The following is an 11,648-nucleotide window of genomic DNA, read 5'->3' as shown; positions in this document are numbered from 1 at the left end:
GATGAATTATTCTCAACAAATTGTCCAATTCTTCTCAAAGAGCCATCTAAGTCATCATGACATTTGGTAGCAGTAAATTTCAGAAGTTAATTCTGTCTTGGTTCTTTTCAGTCAAAAAGAGAAAATGTCTCCTCTCAGTGATGCTCATTTCACTGCTAATTTAATGGCTAATCTTGCTGTTTTTATCTGGTTTTACGTGCTGCAGTTGTCTCCTTTATTGTTGCTTAATTTATTTTATTGTACATGTCTAGTTTTTAAATGGTGTAAGCCGCCCTGAACACTGTTTTCAACACGGCAATGTGGGATATATCTTTTCTAAAGCTGAAAATAAATGCAGTGTGATTAAAGCTGTACCCCTAGAACTTCTTGTTGTTGACAGTTTAGATATATGGAAAACTGAAGAGGTAGCTGCTATCTCTTAAATAAGACAAAAGTTTCTACTAGCAAACTAATGCATCTTGCTCTTTCAATGTATCAGTTGCCTTTGCATGTTATGAAGCATCCTATCAAGGAGATACTCAAGTATACTGCACTTGCAATTTCATTTTTTTCAAAGCAGAAATCCTATAAATATATATGACACACTTACAGGATTTTTTGAAACCGAAGTCTGAGATCACCTCTCCAGGCAGACTTGGCACAGACATCTACCATCAATTTTTGGGCTCTTGTCTACAATTTTTCTTCACTATCCATGAAGTGATTGAGCCTAGTCTGAGGAGCTAGTAATATGCTTTTTTTTTTTTTTTCGTGGCCCAATAAAAGGTATTACCTACTCTTACATTTTGGTTTAATTCATTCTGTTATAGATGGTCAAGCAGCAGTAATCGCATAGGTTTTCAAGATGTAATGCTGAAACTATACTGGGAAGAAAGTCTCTTTTCCATTTAAATAATATGTACCAATACAACATAATGTGTTTGGATCAAGAGGACTATCAATTGATGGGAGCTGTCAGCAGATGACTTTCCATTTTGAGTTGGAAAGGAGATTGCTCAAAAATAGTGCAGACCAACCTTCACCAATCTTGTAGCCAACTCTCTTTTTCTGACAGTGGTTCTTGGGATTCAAGCCACTATATTTGTTTGCACAACAATGCCCACAGAAGACAGATGACATTATTGCCAGTGGACAATTTTTGGGAATTAAACACTTCTTATTTTGGTCCAGCAACTCCTATGGCTCCTGTGGAATCTCTTTCATTATTTGGAAGCTGTGTGAGTCATGAGACATCACCACTGCCAGTTCTGGTGGCAGCTGTTTTTGGCCATTAAAGAGTTTATGTTGGTGCCTTAACTTACGACCGTCCCTGCTTACAACCATTTCAAGTTTCGACCAGCTCCGGCTGCAAATTTTTGCTTCGACTTGTGGCCAGAGCTTCGACTTGCGACCAGGAAAAGGCAGGGGGAAAAGGCGGGAAATTCAAACCACTGGTGGCGAATAGGCTGCTTCTTTGTAGCTCTTTCACCCCAACGATTAGGGAAAGGGATGCAGCGGCGGGGGAAGGCGGGGGCGTTACTGTACCTAATGGTGGGATCTCGGGCCTCGGCATGGAGGCGGAGGGCCCCCCGATCCCAGCTCCTGGAGGAAGGGTCCTCCCACGTTGCTGCCTCCTCCTTCCTGGTGGGGCCACGCTCAGTGCTTGGCCCCGTGGGGGTGGCTCCTCTTCTCCACCAGTCTCACCAGTGTGGGATTTGCGCCAATGTTTATTTTGGGGTTGGTTTTTTGTTTTGTTTTTTGCAGCCCCAGCACATTCCTATGGGGCTTGAAGTGTTTTATTTTTATTTTGTTTTATTTTATTGGTATTTTTAAAAAATGCTGGAATGGATTAATCACGTTCCCATGCATTTCAATGGGAAATGGTGCTTTGACTTACAACCATTTCGAATGGATTATGGTCATCAGTCGAGGCACCACTGTATTCTCATGTACCATGGCTCCTACATGATGGAAAGGATTGATTAAACAGAAGCTGTAGGAGCCACAAAATGTAAATAGAAAAGTTTAATTTCTGAAAATTGCCCCTGCTGATGATATAATTCACCTTCCACAGGTGTAGTTGCATGAACAGGATTTCACCCAGTGCCTAAATTATATTTTTGTGGCTGATGAAAGCCCTAAATGCTTCACAGCCAATGACCATAATTAATTACATGTGTTTTAAATAAGCAACCAGTCTTGCTTTCTTAGAGAAAGGAAACGTTTTAAAATATTATTTTTTATTTCAGGAGGCAGTAAAATATCAAAACTATTGTTAAGGTTATAAAGTTTGCTGAGGGTTAAAAAAAAAAGCACATTGAGGTTTTTTTAAAGGTTACTTTTCTGGTTTTTCTTGTAATTGCCAAATATTTTCAGATTTCAGTTATTGGGAACAATATATGAGTTAGCTGTTTATACATTTTCACCAGTTATCAAAACTTTAAAACTCTGTGACACATTTCAAAGTACATTATATCATTATTACTTTAAAAGCAGGCAGTTAAAACTAAACCATCCTATATACAAAATGACTGTACATAATGACAACATTGTAAATCAAACGTAAATCTTGTTCCACAAAGGTCTTCTTTTTTCTGTGTAAATACTGGGATGATCAAAACCAGAGTATCTGCATACTTCAAGTTCTTACTCATAAATTAATGTCTATCAAAGAGCCTAAAATATATTCTACATTAAAATACAAGCAAAAGCAGGCTTGGCAAATGGTTGGCCCTTATTCAGTTACAGTATAACTTTAAAAATGACTTACGAGAGGCCAACATTAATGGAAGTCCAGAGCAATTACACATACTCTTCATGAATATTCTTGATTTCCCAACTCCTTGATGTCAATGATCACAGAGTTATGATATCCAGCTATACTGCTAGTATTAGGATACTTCTCTCCTTTAAGGCTGTATTTGCTAGAGCAATAATAGATTGGATGGTTGACTCTCATCCACCATGATCCAATTACTTACTTTTGAAATTAAGTTGCTGGGAACAAATTAGGACAACTTTTTACATGAGTACACGCACACATACACACACGAACACACACACACACATACACACACACATCTGGAATAATAATCCATCTGTGCTTTGGAATACATTTGGAGGCTCATAATTCTGCAATCTTATTTGGTGGTACCACGCAGAAAGTAAGAACTGTTAGATGTTGGTGATTTGGATGAGTATTTATAAAATACTGTGTACATCTTGAAGTAAATAAAATTTTACAACTGAGTCTTTGGAGGTATCCTTTCCTTTTCATTGGACAATCCCAGAATCCACAGAGGTTTGCTTCCGAGTGGTCTTTGGAGGAGGTGGCGGCGGTGTTTTGCTTGGTAACGGAGGTGGCAGTTGCTACAAGATAAATTTGAAACAAAATATCTTACTGATGAACTGATTTTATAGCAATGAGTTGATTCAAATGCAATTTCCAATAACACTTTGGTGACATGCAGGATAAAGAGGTGTACTAATTTAATTTCACTCCAGCTGAGTTCTTATGAACTGTGCTTTACTGCTGGTTGTTAACTATAGTCTAGCATCTAATACTGTTTCCCTAGGATTTATTAACTAACTCTGTATTAAAAGTAGTATCTCGCATAAGTAGATATGCTTCTCACTTTATTAGTTTTCATTAACCATTCTTAGCCCTAAGCACTATCAAGTTGATAGCATGCCAGAATATTTGTCCTTCCTTTCATTTATAACTGGCTTCCAACTGTGCTCTGTCCATACAGAGATGGGGGAATTAATTACCTTCCAAACAGCCATCCATTTGTTACCACATATTCATTAAAGCTTAACACTCTTAATATATTTATATCTTGAACAACATTATGCTTTGGATAATAGGAAATGACAAGTTTGCCTCATCAAATTATTGACAAGCCAGTGCTCAGATTATGGAAGTGGTACATTACTTATTCCATAAAAAGCAAGCTATATGGCCAATGACAAAATTCCATATTTTATAGTTAATGTCATAACTGCCTGCATGGTACTTTCAGGATGATTTTCATTGACTTCATTAAGCATGCAACCACTGTTACTTCTTTGCTGTAACACTAAATGATCTTGCAGTGTTATATCTAGCCGAATTATAATCTTTCATGTTTATCAAAGGAACATAAATTCTCTCTGCCTGTTTTACTGGTTGATACCTAGGTACCAGCCGCCACTATTACCACTTTATCCACCCACCATTTTGATGTTTCCCACCCCACCTCTTTGTACACATTCTTTTTCACAGGATAAATCAGTTCAATACTTTTGTCACATTGTGAGCAGACCTGCTTCTAAACAGAGGCAAGAATCCAACAGAATACTTATGCTGGCATAAATCCAATGATGTAAAATGGAGTGGTAAAACAACTGCTGATGAACAGGTCCTCCATTGAATTTGGAATTGCATGCATATTGAGAAATTCGGTGCATGACTAGATATTCAACTGGGGATGGCTTCCTGCTATTCCCTGTTCTGAGTTATGTCACTGCACCTGCCAGCATAAATATGCATTTATTATCTAGCCAACAGGTTGGAGATATGTTAGCTGCATTACACAGCTTCAGTTGTTACATTACTCAAATGGAATGTTTGCCATTTTAGCTCATTGTGGCACAGAGATGGTGCATTATTTTGAGGTATTTGAAAACATTACTTCCCTTATTTGCTTCGAAGGCTACAATTGTATAGTCACTTATCTAAGAGTAAGTCCCCTTATGCATATCAGGACTTACTTCTGAAAAAGTATGCATAAGATTCTGTTGTTCTGTCTTTCTAGTTCTGAGTTTGACATAAACAGACATAAAACTGTTTAGATCAATTCACTGTACCAGCATCTTTACTGCCAATCAATATATCAAATAGTTATGTAGTTAGCAAGGGAAATTACTATAGCACACAAGGTCAGCATTCACTTTAACAACAGGAAATGCTCTATGCATTCTGTGATGGCTCATGTTTGGGCTATTCCTTTGGACTGAAACATTGAGATGGGCTTCTACTTAGTGCAAAATACTGTATACCTACTGGAGCAATGTTGAGCTGTAGACCGCAGACTTCCTAGAGCTACCAGGAAAACATTTATGAAGTGTTTACAGATCATAGCTATATAGTCGTTCTCTTACAAGAGGAATGGGTGGCAATGGCTCTGCATGTTGCAGGACTGCAACCCCTATTACCCCTTAGTATAGGCTGTGATGGCTAATGCTGACTGAAATTATAGGCCAGAAAAACATAGAGAGGGCCAAAATTGCCCACCCTGTCTTACCAGGACAGAACTTATTTAAAAAAAGCTAATTTTGCCAGAACAATGTCTTCGGTCATCCCAGAGTGGAGGAAACGCAACAATGGGCTCAAGTTACAGAAAGCCGTATTTCAACTGAATATCAGGAAAAACTTCCTAACTGTTAAAGCAGCAAGACGGTGGAACGAATTACCATGAGAAGTGGTGAGTACTCCAACACTGGAGGCATTCAAGAAAAACTTAGACAACCACCTAGCAGATATCTTTGATTGGTATTGGCATCAAGCAGGGGGTTGGACTTGATGGTCTTTTAAACCCCTTACAACTTCACTATTCTACAGTTCCCAACAATAGGGTTACTCAGACACAGTAAAAAAAAAAAAAAAAAAAAAAACAACCTTGTAGAACCCTTTCTTTCAACAGTTGAAACAGTTCATTCATTCAGCAGCATCAAAGCAAGTGCAGGTCCAGAATCCAATTTATAAAATCAGTTTGTTGAGTGAAGTATTAGAAAAAGCACGAACAGCAATTTAAGGTTAACTTCTAAAGTATCAGCAGATTTGATTTGATTGTGTTGCGTTGTATTGTATTTTGTTTTGTTTTTGCAAAGGAATAATTCCTCTTAGATCATTTAGAAAACAGGAGGAATACAAAACAGCTAACTAAGAATGGATGTCTGCTGGAGTAAGACTGGTCTGGGGAACACAAAATCTTCTTCTTCCAAATACGTTTGTCTCTACACTTGAATCTCCCTTTGTTCTCTTATGCCAGATATTGGACAATCATTTGTTAGGGATCCACTAGTTCTGGATTTCCTTATTGAACAGTGGCATGGACTGGAAAGCCCCCTTCAATTCTATGATTTCATACATTCTGCAAACATTGTCAGGCAAAACCAAAACAAAAATAAAGAAATTTTTTTAAAAAAGTTGTCTTCTTCAGTGTAGGCATTTCCTATTGCACACAAAGTTGGCTGTTGTGTGATAAGAAACACCTATGCCAACTTCTTAAATTCCAGTAATTTGCCAGTGGAAGATATGCTGAGGGTGTTAAGCCAACCAATAGGCATAACTAATAAAATTTTGGCTAATGCAAAGCAAAGCGTGCTGCTTATATATCGCCCCATAGCGCTTCAAGCACTCTCTGGGCGGTTTACAATTTAATTATGCAGGCTACACATTCCCCCCCCCCCCCAGCGAGCTGGGTACTCATTTTACCAACCTCGGAAGGATAGAAGGCTGAGTCAACCTTGAGCCAGCTACCTGGGATTTGAACCCCAGGTCATGAGCACAGTTTTAGCTGCAGTACATCGGTTTAACCACTGTGCCACGAGGCATAGCATAGATTTTTATGATATCACATGATAATATCAGCTGTAATGCTAATTACCAGCCTTCTCCAGACTGGTTCTTTCTAGATGTTTCAATTACAATTGCTCTTACTACATCTAATATGATCATGCTGACTGGGATAAATGTCAACACAGCTAGAGAAAATCTGGTATCTCTTATATGCATTTGGGCCAATGAATGTACTTATCTAGATATCAATGAAATTCATACTTACTTTATTTTTTTGTTAAAAATTGGCAATGATAACTGCTAATTATCAGTATGTGGCAATATTCAACAAAGCCCCAGTATCTTGCTGTGCAACTGCAAAGGTACTTCAATTCTGAGTTGCACAGAATGTTGTCTCATTGTGCATGAGTCAGGCACAGCCTGAAATCAAAGAGTAGACTCTTTAATTATCAGCCATCTGCCACTAACTTTGATATCATTTCCCCATTCCAGGGTAGCCATGTAGCAGGACGTGGGTCACTATGTAGTTTAATTGCCAGTTGAGAAGTTAAAACAGATGAAGATCAGGAAGTATTGCAGTGAATTATAATGTCTAGTATTGCACACAGTGTGCTGGCTCTAATTTGTCTCAAACATTGAAAGAGTATTCACAGAAATCTAATGGGATGGTTGGCCAAGGAATACTAGTGATGCATCTTTCCAATTTAGCGTACAAATATGTATATATTCTTTATCCATAATGTTTGCTATGAGCAGATTTGTCTGACACATTGGTTCAATAAACTATTATAACTGGCGAAAGCCATCATACACTATTTTTGTCTGTTATTATTTGCTGCTTCCTCTCTGTGCCATATCCAGCAGCATGCTTTGCATCTACTTTTGGATTAATGGAAATCAAGCCATTTTTGCACGCTTTGTAAGCATTACAGTCAATGCTATAAATTTAAGTGCTCCATTGTCTTTTTTCTTTGAGTTTCTCTTCTTGATTTTGAATGTGAATTATGCAGCTGACTTTGTATGCAAATGATGTGTGCAAGGCTCCGAAATAGCAGGGAGAAAATCTTTTATGTACAGATATACTAATAGGAAAACTTTTCACCAAAAATTCTTTTGCAAGACAGTTATTTATGAGAAGGGTGTGTTTGTGCATGCACATCACGGAGTTCCGAAATGACAATGGAAAGAACAGTAAGCTAAAATCTATTGCAAGTACATCATCACAATAAAATGTTTCTTTCCAAATGGATTCAAAACTAGCTGAAATAAAATTCCTATACAATTGGAATCAAAATACTTTAGCTGATACAATCAGTTTGAGCCTAAGTATTCTTCTGTGTCATCTTTAATTTTAGTGCCAGTAGTACTTGAGCTTGATGTTTAATTCTAATACAGAATTCTCATTAGTTCTATAGGATATCTCAGCACTTTGACATAAGTGCAACTACTGGAGGGTCCAGCATTGTCACTCTCGTATTTTTTTTTTGAAAAAGACAGATGGCAGAGGTTCATATGCAACCTTGATGAGCTTTGGACAACCTTGAAATGGTCCTCATCTGGAATGGGGAGAAATACATAGGGGGATAATGGGGAGTGCCATTCTTTGGGGCCACTTCAGCTGTCACCTGGACATGGAGACATACATTTATGAATAAATAATATTGATTCTGTATAACTAGCACTACTTATACATAAAAAGCTTCTCAAAACCACAAATAAGATCATGAATCAGGATCATCGACAAGGAAGGGGGGGTTGTTGCCCCCAGGAAACGAAAGCACTATAAAAGTTGCAAGAGAGCAGGCAAACAAAGTTCAACTGCAGTGAGCTCCAATGCCGTTGAATCAAAATCTTTAAACATTGAAAAGGAATCAATGAAAACTTCAGAAAAGTTCTAACTATGCTGTTTTTCAATATCTAGTCCTCAGTGGACCAGGAAAGTCTCAGGGCTTGCCTCCACCTGAAGATCAGACGACTGGCTAATTCCTTTGTTGACGTTCTTGGATAATTTTATCCTTCATTATGGGTAGAGCCCTGTAAACAACTTAAGCACCTGAATGGAATCACTCTTATGGGAGGCAAGTTAATCCCTGCTTGTTTCCTCACAAGTGAAGATGCAAATCTGCAAAGTGTTTCTCCTTGCCAGCCAGAAGAATTTTTTGAATGCTGAAAATCCATTTTCATGCTAATCAAAAAAGTCCCTGAAAGAGAGGCACTGTTCATTCTTGGAGACTTTAACGCTAGAGTTGGTGCTGATCATAATTCTTGGCCCACTTGCCTAGGCCGTTTTGGCATTGGAAAGATGAATGAAAATGGCCAACGCTTGCTGGAGTTTTGCTGCTATTATGGTCTTTGTGTCAGCAACACATTCTTTAACACGAAGCTGCAACACAGAGTTTCCTGGAGGCATCCAAGATCCAAGCATTGGCATCAGCTTGATCTAATCCTCACTAGACGTTCCAGCCTTCCTAGTATTACGATCACACGCAGTTACCAGAGTGCTGATTGTGATACTGATCATTCCCTGGTGTGTAGTAGAGTAAAACTACGAACAAAGAGAGTATATCACACGAAAAAGGAAGGAAGACCACGTATTGACATCAGCAAGACTTGCGATGAAAGAAAAGTGAAGGAATTTACCCAAGCACTTGAGGAAGCCCTTCCAGGTCCGGCTGATGCAAATGCATCTGAACGATGGGAACACTTCAAGAACACTGTCTATAACACCGCCTTGTCCACCTTTGGCAAGAAGACCAAAAAGATGGCTGACTGGTTCGAAGCCCATTCAGAGGAGTTAATGCCAGCCATCGAGGATAAGAGAAGAGCTCTAGCAGCATACAAAGCCTGTCCTAGCGAGTACAACTTGCAAGCTCTTCGAGCTGCTCGCAGTCAAGCCCAACAGGCTGCCAGGAGATGCTCCAATGATTATTGGCTCCAGCTCTGCTCTCAGATACAGTTAGCAGCGGACACAGGTAACATCAAAGGAATGTATGACGGTATCAAACAGGCCTTAGGTCCAATACAGAAGAAATCTGCTCCCCTGAAGTCTGCTACAGGTGTGCTTATCCAGGACCGAGCACAGCAGATGGAACGCTGGGTACAGCACTACTCTGAGCTATATTCCAGAGAGAATGTAGTAACCGAAGAAGCATTAAATAACATTGAGTGCCTGCCTGTCTTGGAAGAGCTGGACAACGAACCAACCCTAGCAGAAATAAAAGCGGCCTTGGACTCCCTCGCCTCCGGCAAGGCACCTGGAAAGGATAACATCCCTGCTGAAGTGCTGAAATGCGGTAAGGAGATCATCACCACCGAACTGTATGAAGTCTCTTGTCTCTGCTGGAGGGAAGGTGGAGTACCACAGGACATGAAGGATGCAAACATCGTCACATTGTACAAGAACAAAGGAGACAGGGGTGACTGCAATAACTACCGTGGCATCTCTCTTCTTAGTGTGGTAGGGAAGCTGCTTGCCCGTGTTGTGCTGAAGAGGCTCCAGGTGCTTGCAGATAGAGTCTATCCAGAATCACAGTGCGGATTTCGAGCTAATAGATCCACCACTGACATGGTATTCTCCCTCCGACAGCTGCAGGAGAAATGTAGGGAACAACAACAGCCACTCTTAGTGGCCTTCATAGACCTTACAAAAGCATTCGATCTGGTTAGCAGGGATGGCCTTTTTAAAATACTTCCCAAGATTGGATGTCCACCGCGTCTCCTTAACATCATCAGATCTTTCCATGAGGGAATGAAAGGCACTGTAGTTTTTGACGGCTCAACATCAGACCCCTTTGACATCCAAAGCGGAGTGAAACAGGGCTGTGTCCTCGCACCAACACTTTTTGGGATCTTTTTTGCTGTCATGCTGAAGCATGCCTTTGGAGCTGCAACCGAGGGCGTCTATCTCCGGACTAGATCAGATGGAAAGCTCTTTAATCTCTCTAGATTGAGAGCGAAGACCAAAGTGCAACTGAAATGCATGCGGGACTTCCTCTTCGCAGATGATGCAGCCATTGTTGCCCACTCTGCTGAAGACCTCCAACAACTCATGAATCATTTCAGCAAGGCCTGCCAAGACTTTGGACTAACAATCAGCCTGAAGAAAACACAAGTCATGGGCCAGGGCGTGGACTCACCTCCCTCTATTACCATCTCCACACAAGAATTGGAGGTTGTTCATGACTTTGTGTACCTCGGCTCAACCATCTCTGACACCCTCTCTCTAGATGTCGAGCTGGATAAACGCATTGGGAAAGCAGCCACCATGTTCTCTAGACTCACAAAGAGAGTATGGCTCAATAAGAAGCTGACGACACATACGAAGATTCAGGTTTATAGAGCCTGTGTTCTAAGCACACTCTTGTACTGCAGTGAGTCCTGGACCCTTTGTGCACGGCAGGAGAGGAAGCTGAACACCTTCCATATGCGTTGCCTCCGACGGATTTTTGGCATCACCTGGCAGGACAAAGTTCCAAACAGAGCAGTCCTAGAACAAGCTGGAATTTTCAGCATGAATACATTACTGAAACAGCGACGCCTACGTTGGCTTGGGCACATCGTGAGAATGGCTGATGGTCGGATTCCAAAGGATCTCCTCTATGGAGAATTAGTGCAGGGAAAGCGCCCCAGAGGGAGACCACAACTGCGATACAAGGACATCTGCAAGCGAGATCTGAAGGCCTTAGGAATAGACCTCAACAGATGGGAAACCCTGACATCTGACCGTTCAGCCTGGAGGCAGGCAGTGCATCACGGCCTCTCCCAATTTGAAGAGACTCTTGCCCAGCAGGCCGAGGCAAAGAGGAAGTCACATAAGCAGCAAAACCAGGGAGCCGGACAGGGGACAGACTGGGTTTGTCTTCAGTGTGGAAGGGACTGTCACTCTCGAATTGGCCTTCTCAGCCACACTAGGCGCTGTTCCAAGCCCTCCATACAGAGCACGCTACCATAGTCTTTCGAGACTGAAGGATGCCTAACTAAATAAAATGTCATGCTGCAATGAATGGACTTCTAAGATTAGAAGCATCCAGTGATTTGCTTATATTCTTTTGCACAATCAGCCAGTCCTTCTGTGCTTGATCTGTGTGCTGTATATGTTATGGATGCT

At 40.5% G+C, this 11,648-nt stretch overlaps 1 protein-coding gene across 2 annotated transcripts in view; it reads right to left on the bottom strand.

Moving 5' to 3' along the window:
* Window positions 1-2,201: 2,201 nt before the first annotated feature.
* DOCK1 (dedicator of cytokinesis 1) overlaps window positions 2,202-11,648 on the bottom strand; it is a 489,282-nt gene continuing 479,835 nt past the window's right edge. For both annotated transcript variants that reach the window (XM_078391202.1, XM_020791492.3), the window contains exon 52: window positions 2,202-3,348. In XM_078391202.1, coding sequence (XP_078247328.1) covers window positions 3,253-3,348 — 96 coding nt within the window. In that variant the 3' untranslated portion in view covers window positions 2,202-3,252. The remainder of the gene's footprint in view (window positions 3,349-11,648) is intronic.

The sequence above is a fragment of the Pogona vitticeps genome, chromosome 3 (assembly GCF_051106095.1).
Source record: "Pogona vitticeps strain Pit_001003342236 chromosome 3, PviZW2.1, whole genome shotgun sequence".
NCBI classification, from domain to species: Eukaryota; Metazoa; Chordata; class Lepidosauria; order Squamata; family Agamidae; genus Pogona; species Pogona vitticeps.
Note: the sequence above shows the minus strand (reverse complement) of the source record. Positions and strands in the feature narration are given on the sequence as shown.